This window comes from Euleptes europaea, chromosome 1 (genome assembly GCF_029931775.1).
Source record: "Euleptes europaea isolate rEulEur1 chromosome 1, rEulEur1.hap1, whole genome shotgun sequence".
Lineage (NCBI taxonomy): Eukaryota > Metazoa > Chordata > Lepidosauria > Squamata > Sphaerodactylidae > Euleptes > Euleptes europaea.
The window spans coordinates 114,778,911-114,791,187 of record NC_079312.1 but is presented as its reverse complement, the minus strand read 5'-3'; the positions used below and the strand labels follow the sequence as shown (position 1 = coordinate 114,791,187).

The 12,277-nt window shown below is 51.9% G+C and overlaps 1 protein-coding gene across 1 annotated transcript; it reads left to right on the top strand.

Moving 5' to 3' along the window:
* Positions 1–367: 367 nt before the first annotated feature.
* Positions 368–10,949, top strand: SAMD1 (sterile alpha motif domain containing 1). Its single transcript, XM_056859903.1, has 5 exons — positions 368–1,111; positions 3,572–3,953; positions 5,011–5,101; positions 6,805–6,913; positions 10,777–10,949. Exons 1-5 carry the CDS (start codon positions 386–388, stop codon positions 10,933–10,935), a joined length of 1,467 nt encoding a protein of 488 aa, XP_056715881.1. The 5' UTR covers positions 368–385; the 3' UTR covers positions 10,936–10,949.
* Positions 10,950–12,277: the final 1,328 nt, after the last annotated feature.

Below are 12,277 nucleotides of genomic sequence, written 5' to 3'. Positions count from 1 at the left end.
CGGCCGCTCCCGACCGAGGCGACCTAAAGAGCGCTCCTCGGCGCGGCCGCTAAGGGGACGGAGGGAATTCTCCTGCTCCACCTTAAGCCGCCAAGCGTAGGGAGGCTACGGGAGGCAACAGCGCCTCCTTAAGCGGCTGCGGGTCCCGCTCGGGCGGTGGTGGAGGCGGCGGCGCGTGCGACGGGGGGAAGGGAGGGAGGAGCTCGCGCTGGCCGGACCAGCCCGCGCGCCGCCGCCGCCGCTTCCAGCAGCAGCGCCCGCCCGCCCGCCGGGCGGAGGGAGGGGGGGTGTCCGGTGGGCGCCGCGCGAGCGAGGGCTCGAGGCCAGGGCGGCGCGGCGGCGCGCGGGGGGCCGCGAAGCCCCCGGGGGAGGCGGCCGCAGCACCATGGCCGGGCCCCCGCCGCCGCCCCCGGGCCAGGAGGCGCCGCGCTACCAGGAGTGGATCCTGGACACCATCGACTCGCTGCGCTCGCGCAAGGCGCGCCCGGACCTGGAGCGCATCTGCCGCATGGTGCGCCGGCGGCACGGCCCGGAGCCGGAGCGCACCCGCGCCGAGCTGGAGAAGCTCATCCAGCAGCGCGCCGTGCTCCGCGTCAGCTACAAGGGGAGCATCTCGTACCGCAACGCCGCGCGGGTCCAGCCGCCCCGCCGAGGCGGAGCGCCCGCCGCCAGCCCCGCCGCCCCGCCGCGGCCGGCCCGCACTTCCCCGCCCAGCGCTCCCGCCGCCGCCGCCGCCACCGCGACGCCCCGGTCCTCCCAGCGCGCCGCGCCTCGCTCCGAGCCCGCCGCGCCGCCGCCGCCGCCCCCTCCGCCGCCGCGCCGGACCGGACGGGAGCGGCCGCCGCCGCCGCCGCCCCCCCAAGCCCAGGAGGAGCCCTCCCCCGTCAGCCTGCGAGAAATCGTGCGCTACTTCGGCGGCGACGGCGCCGCGCCGGCGGGCGGGCGGGTGACTCGGGGCCGAGCGCAGGGGCTGCTCCAAGAGGAGAGGCTGGAGAGGACCCGCTTGGGTGGCGGAGGAGGAGGCGGCGGCGGCGGCGGCAACGTCGCCTTGCCCAGGGCGGAAAGAGGCGCGCAGGCCCGGGCCCCCAACGCCAGGCCCTACAGGAACAAGGTGAGGGGGGCCGCCAGGGCGCGCTGGGGGGGGGTATATGGCGGCGGGCGAAAGACAAGGCGGTGGCCGAGTGTGGCGTGGGCGGGGGGGGGGGAGAGAAACCCCCGCTGAGGGGAACAGGTGAGGCTTCCCAGGACGGAAGCGGAATGCTTGGAGTGCGCGCGCAGGGGGGGGAGACCCAATACTTGGGGGAGGGGCAGCCCCCCCCCCAAAAAAAAGGTTGTCAGCGGCCGCTTGTGCAGGTGTGCGTGTGTCGGGGAGGGGAGGGGAGAGAGTCCACGGGCGGCACCCAATCAAATCTTTCTGGCGCCGGAGGGGGCGCTGGGATTGGCGCCTGGCTTTCGAGCGGGGCAACCGTCTCCCGTGCGGCTCCGAAGTATTATGGGAAAAGAGGGCGAGAGTTGGGGGGACCGGCTGAGGGGGTTGGCGCCGCCCCCCCTGGGCGCGCGCGGAGGGGCCTTCCCCCCCCCCACAGGCGCCGCCACCCCCACACCTGCACGGGGCCCCTCGGCGGAGAGAAGTTGGAGGCCGCCCAGGGGCCCCGGGGGCTGGATAGCGCGCGCGACGCCGCCGCCGCCGCACCCGGCTCCGTATAAACACAGAACAAAGAGGCCGTCTGTGCTTTGACCTAAAGGGTTCTGTAACCCTCCAATAAGGTCGGGAGGTGGTGGGAGTCATAAGGGAATGAGTGCAAACGTGATAGGCTGGGGGAGCTCAAGGGGGAAGACTCATGTGGCGTTGGGGGGGGAGGGGAGGGGGCCGCTCTGCCAGTCCAGTCAAGAACCTGGCCTTTGCCAGGCATGAGACACTGGCCATTTATAGACAAGGGCCAGAGTCCGGTAGCACCTTAAAGACGAACAAGAATATTTTCTGGCAGGGTGTGAGCTTTCGGGAGCCACAGTTCACTTCTTCAGATGCAGCTAGAATGCGAATCCATCTGTCTTTAAGTAGAGGAGAGTGAATTCAGACAAGCATTGGTATGTAAATGTTAACAGTGTGTACATGTGAATAGCAGGCGTGATGGGATTAGGTTTGGTATGCAGAAGAGTCTGTGATGTTAATATTTACATACCAATGCTTGTCTGAATTCACTCTCCTCTACTTAAAGACAGATGGATTCACATTCTAGCTGTATCTGAAGAAGTGAGCTGTGGCTCACGAAAGCTCACACCCTGCCAGAAAATATTTTTGTTAGTCTTTAAGGTGCTACTGGACTCTTGCTCTTTTCTACTACTGCAGACAGACTAACACTGCTACCCATTGTGGCCATTTATGCACAGGAGGTTTTGCCTTGGATTTGCCACCCTTTAGATGCACATTTTTCTCATCTGAAGAAGTGAGCTGCGGCTCACGAAAGCTCATACCCTGCCAGAAAATATTTTTGTTAGTTTTTAAGGTGCTACTGGACTCTTGCTCTTTTCTACTACTGCAGACAGACTAACACGGCTACCCACTGAATTATTTCCCCCCTCCAAATTCTCAAAGCTCAACAATAAGCCCCCATGCTGAAGTGTGAGAATTCAGGTGGGAAAAATTTGCATCTAGAGTGGCAAACCCAAGGCAAAACCTCCCATGCATAAATGGCCACAATTGCTGCCCAGCTAAAAACAAGCCCTTTTTATTTTAAGATTTTGCTAAACTTTTGGTCACAGGGCTAGTAATATTTATTAAGGGTTCTATAAATATAGGTAGACACATTCCATAATACATGAACACAGGAAGCTGCCTTATACTGAATCAGACCCTTGGTCCGTCAAAGTCAGTATTGTCTACTCAGACTGGCAGTGGCTCTCCAGGGTCTCAGGCAGGGGTCTTTCACATCACCTACTTGCCTAGTCCCTTTAACTGGAGATGCCGGGGATTGAACCTGGGACCTTCTGCATACTAAGCAGAGGCCATTTATGCTTGGGAGGTTTTTGCTTGGGATTTGCTGTTCTCTAGATGCACATTTTCCCTATCCGAATTCTTAAAACTTAAAAATAAACCCCATGTAGAGTTCTGAGAATTCAGATGGGGAAAATGTGCATCTCTAGAGAGGCAAATTCAAGGCAAAACCTTCCATGCACAAATGGCCAGAGGCTCTACCATTGAGCCACAGCCCCTCCCCAAATAAAGTGGTGCTTTTCTCTTACGTTGTTTTAATATTCTTCCTGGGTCAGGAGGTTCTTTTGTTTCAAGGGCCCATTGAGCATGGTACGGTAGCACTTTGGGCTAGCATCTGTGGTTCCAGGGCATCCTCTGCCCCAAGCAAATTAGGTCGAAAGAGAAATTGAAGCATCATTTACAAGGAGGGGTGTGTTTAGGATTGCACCGTAGTCTGGACACCAATTAGGGCTTGGAAAGACTCACACGAAAAGTGACTAACCAGCCAAGAATTGAGAATGGAGGGCGACGAATTTGTGGCGCTGTGAAAGCAGGGCCAGAGCTGTTGTTTTCACTCAGTGTTTTTGATGTCCGTAGAAGGCAGGCGAGGAGGCCAAAGGTGAAGAGGAGGAAGAAGAAGAGGAAGAAGAAGAGGATGAAGTCTCTACCATGTCCGAAGGTTCAGAGGTGGCCCAAGATTATGAGGCCAGCAATTACAGCCGGTCGGGGATAGGCCAGGTGAACGGGGACTGTAAGGACAGCAAGCACGGTGGGAAAGAGATCCCGCCCAGCAGTGCCCTCCCCAGAGACCTGCACTCCCTTGAGGAGCACTGCTTGAACAAAGGCTCCGAGCATCCCCACCACGAAGGGAACGAGCGGTGTCACACCAACAAGGCCTCTTGGCCTGGAGAAAGTGCCTGTCAGCATTTGGGGGGCAGCAAGAAAGATGGCAGCACCTATCAGCAGCCTGACAGAGCAGGTATGGGCCGAGCAACTGGAAGCAGGAGTGGGCTAGAGTTAATGAGGTTAATTGGCAAGGCTTGAGTCTTTCCAGGGGATGGGGGAAGGGAGGTATGTGGCAAAAGACTCTGATGGTGGAAGTAGATCACAGTGGGTAGACATGTTAGTCTGTCACTAGCAGTAGCGTCTTAAAGACTAACAAAATTTCTGGCAGCTAGCTGTATCTGAAGAAGTGAGCTGTGGCTCGTGAAAGCTCATAGCCCTGCCAGAAATGTTGTTAGTCTGTAAGGTGGTACTGGGCTCTTGCTCTTTTCTACTGATGGTGGAAGTGTTAGAGATGGTGCTAATGGGGCCATTCTTGGAGTAAGTCGTTTTTCCTGTATCCTGCGGCAATTCTGTAACCAGATACTATAAACTGTAGCTTTGAGCCTATGGCATGGAAGGAGACTGGAGTGTTGGGTAGAAGGGCACTGTCAAGTGTCTGCGGGCTGGGAATAGAAGAAGAAGAGTTGGTTTTTATATGCCGACTTTATCTACCACTTAAGGAAGAATCAAGCCAGCTTACAATCACCTTCTCTTCCCCAAAACAGACACCCTGTGAGGTAGGTGGGGGTGAGAAAGCTCTAAGAGAACTGTGACTAGCCCGAGGTCACCCAGCTGGCTTCATGCGTAGGTGTGGGGAAACCAACCCGGTTCACCAGATTAGCCTCCGCCGCTCATGTGGAGGAGTGGGGGAATCAAACCCAGTTCTCCAGATCAGAGTCCACAGCTCCAAACCACTCCGCTTAACCACTACGCCACGCTGGTTGGTATTCTTCTTCCCAGTAGTGGTCTGTTAGTCTGTTGTGGCAAAATAAAACAACAGCCCAGTGGCACCTTAACTAACAACATTTATTCCAGCATGAGCTTTTTGTGAGTCAGAGCTCGCCTCTTTTATTCTCCTCCCCAGCCTTGGGAAGGCCAAAGTAGCCCCCACCCTTGCACTTTATACACTTTCTGGCTTCATCCATGAACTGGTTAAAGCCTGTTATGATGAACCAGAACAAGACCGCTTTCCGTTTCTCTCTCTCCCACAGTGTCGCCAGCTGTTGCAGGTACTGAGCCTTCTGTGCCCTCCTCTCCTGGGAGACCTGGCATCCAGGCAGATGGGAGACCATTCAGCTGCACGTAAGTCTTCCCCTAGTGCGGAAACAGTTTCTTCAAGGACTTCCCTGTATGCTCTGGGGGCAAAGAAAATAAGGTCCAATATGGTTGCTAAGAGAGCTGAACCTTCGGGTTGATTTTAATGGTTGCTAGCTCTGCTCACGACCTGAGTTTGATCCCGACGGAAGTCGGTTTCAGGTAGCCGGCTCAAGATTGACTCAGCCTTCCATCCTTTCGAGGTCGGTCAAATGAGCACCCAGCTTGCTGGGGGTAAAGGGAAGATGACTGGGGAAGGCACTGGCAAACCACCCCATAAACAAAGTCTGCCTAGTAAACGTCGGGATGTGACGTCACCCCATGGGTCAGGAATGACCCGGTGCTTGCACAGGGGACCTTTACCTTTAGGTCCCATTGGCCGATTGGTACACCACCACAATTTTTACTTATTATTTCTCTGAATGCATTGAGTTTAGCATAGTTTTATTATGTATATTTTAGTATAGTTTTATTATATTTATTATCAATTCAGAATTTTACTAACCTTGTATTTCCTTTATTATGTATCTGTGGTATCCGTTACATGTTTGTAATGGCCTATGGCTAAATGCAAATAAACCATTCATTCAGTGCCGAAGCCTCTTCTTTAAGGGTGAGCGATTCACACGTGAACCCCTTAATGAGCATCTGTGAATATTTGAATTCCCCTCCATCTTTTTTGGTTGTTGTTGCTTTTTTGGACTCTAGTAAAAAGAAGCAGGCTCCCTTCTCCCATAAGTGGGTGCAGGGGCCTCCTGGAGAAGCTTGCAAGACTAGCTCATCACCTGGCCTTGTCCTGTACGTACAGAAATAAGGACAGAGCTGTTTTGACTGCACCATCCAATACTTGGTGGCAGCAGCACTTAGTTTTTATGGGCAACAGTACTTTTGCTCACTTTGGCAGCAGAGTCTCACCTGTTGCATGATCAGGAAACAGAAGTTACTGCTTGAGTAAGGAGTTACTGCTGCCCGAAAAAGGTCAGTGTATGATGGCAGCAGTAGCATCTTCTCTGTTTTCTGGGACCATGGGACAAAAAGAGTTGGTTTTTATATGCTGGCTTTCTCTACCACTTCAGGAAGGATCAAACCGGCTTACACTCACCTTCCCTTCCCCCCCCCCCACAACAGACACCCTGTGAGGTAGGTGGGGCTGAGAGAACTCTTAGCCCAAGGTCACCCAGCTGGCTTTGTGAGTAGGAGTGGGGAAACAAATCCAGTTCACCAGATTAGCCTCCGCCGCTCATATGGAGGCAAGGGGAATCAAACCCGGTTCTCCAGATTAGAGTCCACCGCTCTTAACCATTACACCACAGGGGAGGGATCTAGTTACACATGCTTCTGCAGCTGCCACCACTTGTACTGTCCGCTGAAGGAAGCAAGTGTTTTCTGGGTTCCAGAACAGGTGGAGTATGGCTGTAACACTTGGGTAGCCTCATTGAGAGGGTAATGTGTGAATCGACTGTGGTGATACCATTTGGAGCCCCTCCTGTTGGGAATGTTCCTTCTTAGGTACTGGAGGCTTAATGTAGACTGACCGTAGCTTTGAACTGGGTATGACCGACTTGAGGCAAGTCCGTTCTGTCAGCTGGATCCTTCTGCGTATATTCTTTCTCACGTTCACCTGCTGGTGAGGGGTCCCAGCTCCTCATGTGGTTCTGAATTCTTTCCTTTTCTCATCTTCCTCCTCCTAGCTTGGTGAAGGAGAAACCTTCCGACCCAGTGGAATGGACCGTCAGTGATGTTGTGGATTATTTCACAGAAGCTGGGTTTGCTGAGCAAGCATCTGCCTTCCAAGAGCAGGTGAGAACTGATTAAGATGGAAGATTTGGGAAAGCTGGACTCTGAGCATATATAATGCCCTGGCAGCTCGGGCCTTACAATATCATAGAGCAGGGATTGCAAGAGCCATGTGCTTTAAAAGTGAAATGCTAGCGTAACTCAAAACAGAAGTTGCCACAGCTTTCCTCATGTAGGATGAACCAGGCTTCTTCTGTCCTTCACTTTATAAAAGATGCATTCCAGCTCTTGAGTCATCCGTCTTGCCCCACTCTTCATTCTCCCCTCCTCCCAACTTCAGACAGGCTTTTTTTTAAGTGCTAGTGGTGCCTGCACCTTCATTCAGTTTAATATTTCACATTCAGTACTGGTTTTCCCCAAAGGCAAGTTCAATTTTTAAAAAAATTGTAGCTTTGAAGGTGAAGTGTCACAGTCCCCAGCCAGCCATCACTGTGAATGCAGAGCTGGCTTCTGCTGTAAATCTGCAGAACCATTTCCCTTGAAATCAGCCCTGGAAAGGTATTGGGTTCCTCTGACTGGAACATAGTGAACATGTTTTCAGAGCACAGAGGTTTCGATGTTCGCTTGTGTACCCTCAGAATTCTGTCTTTCCCATTTTGCCCTCCCCAATCCTTCAAGCAGGTGTCTCTTTGGCCCCACCCTCTGTTTGGAATGTTTGGGGAGGGGGCTCAGTGCTGGAGCATCTGTTTTGCATGCAGAAGGCCCCAGGTTCAACCCCAGTGTCATAAGTTAAAAGGATCAGGTAGCAGCTGGGGTGAGAGACACAGACAGACCCTGAAGAGTCCATTGCCTGTCAGTGTATACAATGCCAACCTTGATAGACCAATGGTATAAGCAGTTTTAGAGGGGAGGTTCTGTATCTCTCTCTGAATTTGATTCTGCAGCCCCCTCCCCTTAACCAAGGCTCGGCCCTGTGGCACCTGCTGGTGACCTTGGCCTAAAAAACAGTTTAGTGTCAAACACACAGCCCGCAGGCTGGATCCGGTCCCTTGAGAGCTCTTATCTGGCCCACAAGCCAGCCGAGACAGCCACACACCCTAGTCCCAGTCTGGGCTGGTGAGGCAAGGCCCAGCCCGACCAAGTGTCATTTATGTCATATCCGGCCCTCGTAACAAATGAGTTTGAAAACCCTTGCCCTAGAGCAGTGATGGCGAACCTTTTAGAGATCGAGTGCCCAAACTGCAACCCAAAACCCACCTATTTATCGCCAAGTGCCAATACGGCAATTTAACCTGAATACTGAGGTTTTAGTTTAGAAAAAACAACTCAAACATTCACATATTTTGCGTTAAAAGAAAAACACAATAACAGAGCTTTCAATGATACAAACAACTTTTTTTTGAAAGGTAAAAGTTTGCATTTGGCATGCATCTCTCCAGGACTCGTCCTCTGCTCAGCCACCGTACATTATTGTACATAAGTAAACTATACTGTGCCTGAACCTCGTCAAGAAGAGCTTGAAACTGTCGACAATTCAGAGCACGAGCCATGATGTAATTCACCATTTTTGTGACATCTTTGAGGACATCGGCAAATTTTTTGAACAATTAATGTGATTTTTGCTGTTGTGTGCATGCTGATAATTTGTCTACCCTTGGCTCATACTTTGTAAGTTTGAGAGCAACACATGCAGCACTCAGGTCATCTGTGAGCCTGTTTCTGGTGTCAGATTTGATATAATTCAAAGCTGAAAACAGCTGCTCACAAGCATAAGATGATCCAAACAAAGTAAGGAAAGCAATCCCAAGTGCTTTCATTGACTTAAAATTATTTGGCAGAGAATTCCACACTTTTAAGGATTTCATTTTCAGAACTAACTGTGCTGTCCTTTGGCATCCCTTCTATCTTCTCAAGTGTTTCACGCAGGTCATAGAATTTATTTTTCCAGATAGAGCTTTCTTGAAATTCTACTAGCTCCATTTCCAGATTTTCTAAATCTAACCAGTGTAGGCAGGAAAGATCAAGTTCTTCAAATTTGGCTTTATCTGGAGAAGTAAGAAAACACAGGGTTGTCTCCATCTTACCGACAGCCGAACTGTAAAAATCTGTTACTAAAATTCACCTTTGCAGCTGCTACAATGCTAGAAAATTCCTTGTAGATTTCCTGATGACTTGTAGGATTGTCTGCAAATGTTGTAGAATTTTCTAAATGCTTTTTTAGACGTGCGGGGCCCCAGACAAATTGAAGACCGGCGGGCCCCCCGACAAACAGCTGAGCTGCCCCGCAGCTCAGCTGAGGAAGGCGTCGCAAGGTGGGCCACAGCCTCCCCCGTCCAAACTGAAGACGGGTGGGGCCCCCAACAAACAGCTGAGCTGCCCCGCAGCTCAGCTGAGGGGGGCGTCGCAAGGTGGGCCACAGCCTCCCCCGTCCAAACTGAAGACGGGTGGGGCCCCCAACAAACAGCTGAGCTGCCCCGCAGCTCAGCTGAGGGGGGGCGTGGCAAGGTGCTTGGCCACATCCTCCTGGTCCAAACTGAAGACAGGCGGGGAGCCCCAACAAACAGCTGAGCTGCGGTGGCAGCTCAGCTGAGAGAGGGAGGGGCTTGCCCCAGGTGCAAGGAGAGGGAGGGCGCCAGCGCAGGATTGGGGAGAATGGGCTTGGGGAGAAGGAGCATCGCCCTCAGCGCCCTCACCACGGCAACGCGGCACAGCCCTAGGCAGATGCGACGGGTCCGTGCATGCCCACAGAGAGGGCTGGGCGTGCCGGCTGCGGCACGCGTGCCATAGGTTCGCCAAAACGGCCCTAGAGTGTCCCTGGCAGAGGCCAAGCTCAGATTCCAGTACTAGGGGGCTCTCCAGGGGTTCTGCAAACAGATTGATTTAAAACATTTTTATGCCACCTTTGCACCCAAGTAAGGTCCCCAAGGTGACAAACATAAAATCATTTGAACATTAAAACAGCATTTAAAATAGTATGTAAAACGATTTTTTTAAAAACGCACAACCACAAAAGCAGGGAAAGAGGGCCAATAAGAGTTGCTGGGCGTATGCTTAATGAAACAGGGTCTTCACCTGCTGGCAGAAGGCAACGGATGAAACTCCCTAGAGAAGGAGTTCCAAAGTTCTGGCACCATGACAAAGAAGGCCCTTCCTTGGGATGCCACTGTCATGCCTCAGATGGCGGGGTACCCCCAAAGCAGGTCCTCCGCAGATGACTGGAGTAGACAAGATATGCATCTTGTGGGCTTGGCGGTCTCTGTGGGTATTATTTAGCCTTTCTTGCTTTAAAGCTGTGCTGCTCTATCTCCTAATTGTAACCATTAGGGCAGGGGTGTCAAACATAAGGCCCGCAGGCCGGATCCGGCCCCCGAGAGCTCTTATCCAGCCCACGAGCCAGCTGAGGCAGCCCCCCCCCCCCACTCTTGATCTGGGCTAGCGAGGCATGGGCCCAGGCCCAACCAAGTGACATGTTTATGTTATATCCGGCCCTCATAACAATTGAGTTTGACACCCCTGCATTAGGGTCAAAGGTGAGTGTTGCGTTGGTGGCTACCCAAGTATAAAACTCCCTCTGGCTAAAAGTTTGCAGAAGTCTAAGTGTTTTCTGGAGACTGAGCCCTTGAATTGGTGTGTCCTTTGGTCACTGGGCATTAAGCCAACGGAGTGGTGTTAATTCTTAAAGAAAACAATACAGAGATTATAAAAAATTATGTTTAATTGCTATCTGAGACTTTATGGGATGCTGTAAATGTGTGTGTAAATTGAAGGCGCAATTGCAAAACAACTCCGTTCTTAGAAAGCTTGACCTATCACATTCCCAAGGTAGATGTTTCTCTCCTTCTCGTCGCAAGTTAGCTCATCCTAGATTTCTGATGTTGTGCATTCCCGCGCCCTCTTACCCTCTTACCTTTTGGTGCCCCCTGCAGGAGATCGATGGGAAGTCTCTGCTGCTGATGCAGCGCACTGACGTGTTGACAGGCTTGTCTATCCGTCTGGGACCCGCGCTGAAGATCTACGAGTACCACATCAAAGTGCTGCAGCAGTGTCACTTTGACGAGGACGAGGGCGACTCCTTCATGGGCTGAAGCCGATGGGTACAGCTTGCAAAGGGGGAGGGGGAAACGGGGGCCTGCCAGTCGCTACTGTCTCAGCCATTTCAGCCTTCCTCTGCCTCCGTGCAAGCAAGACGCCAGCCGTGTGGGAGAAGGGCAGGAGCTGTGATTGGACGTTGCGAGAGGAGGAGGGCAGAAATTATGATCCTAGCTTTGTGGCTTCTGTATCCTGGTTGCCCAGAGAAAGAGGGAGAGAGAAGGCCAGGGTGGGAGGGCTGAGAAAACCCCTTCCTTCTCCCATCCTGTGTGTGTTGTCACCCCCTGCCCCCCAGCTTCTCACTCGCCATAGTGCATTGTCTGTTTCGGGAAAGTGCGGAGAGATGCGGTTCTGCTTCTCTTCACTCCCCAACTCAATTTAATGGAGATAAGTTGTGCTTCAGCACCTCCCAGTCCTCCCACAGTAGCACTTGATGGTCCCGGCTGCTCCTTCCTTTCTTTCTGTGACGGGCAAGACAACCTGCTGGAGGAGTCAGGAGGTTTTAATCAAGTATCTTTTTATTCTTTTCCCCCTGTCTGTTAGGCTTTTCTTCCGATTTTCATGGTTGTTGCCTGGAGTCAATTGCTTTTTTTTTTCCTTCCCATTTTTAAAAAATATAAATATTTAAACTGGAAAAAAAATTACTTGGTTTAGTATTTCCAGACCTGTTGGCCCTCCGGAAGGGACATTGGAACAGCTAAAATTAATCAGTGTCTAAGGGAGGTGGAAGTCCTCAGTCCAATCTTCAGCTCTTGGAGGGTGGTTGACTGGTAGTGTTTGCTAATCTGTTTTTAAGGAGAGAGAGATCTAGGAATTATGATAAGAATAGACGGCTTTATCATTAGCCCAGATTTGGGAGAAGAACCCAGAAGATCTGGCTAAACATGCACCACGGTAATCAACTGGGAAAATTGAGTTGCTGGTTGTTCTTTAAACACACATTGCCTGTGCAGTAGCTATTGCACAATTACAGGAAAGTCTGAAATGAAATGTTTGGAAAATGGCTTTTCATGGTGGTGCGGTTAACATTGTATGTGTGGCTCAGGTCGTATTGTATTCTTATGGGAGTTGTTACAGATCATATCAGCAGTGTAAAAACTTTTGAGGACTAAAGGAGGAATAGGAACTGATCGATAGCCCTGTTCTTTCTTTCAAAAGAAAATATGGTACATGGTTTTGCTACTCCTATAACACCAGAAATGGATCTTCTCTTGTTTAAACATATAGATAAATTGTAACATCAAGGGTGGGGGAGGAATGTCCATAGCAAAATAGTCTCCTTGTACACTGGCAGTATTCGATGTAACGGTGTGGTCCAGTATACAAAGTATGAGCCTT

Coding starts and splice junctions, on each gene's coding strand:
- SAMD1 (XM_056859903.1), top strand. CDS start 386: ATGGCCGGGCCCCCGCCGCCGCCCCCGGGCCAGGAGGCGCCGCGCTAC. Junction 1,112..3,571: donor CCAGGCCCTACAGGAACAAG/GTGAGGGGGGCC, acceptor TGATGTCCGTAG/AAGGCAGGCGAGGAGGCCAA. Junction 6,914..10,776: donor CATCTGCCTTCCAAGAGCAG/GTGAGAACTGAT, acceptor TGCCCCCTGCAG/GAGATCGATGGGAAGTCTCT.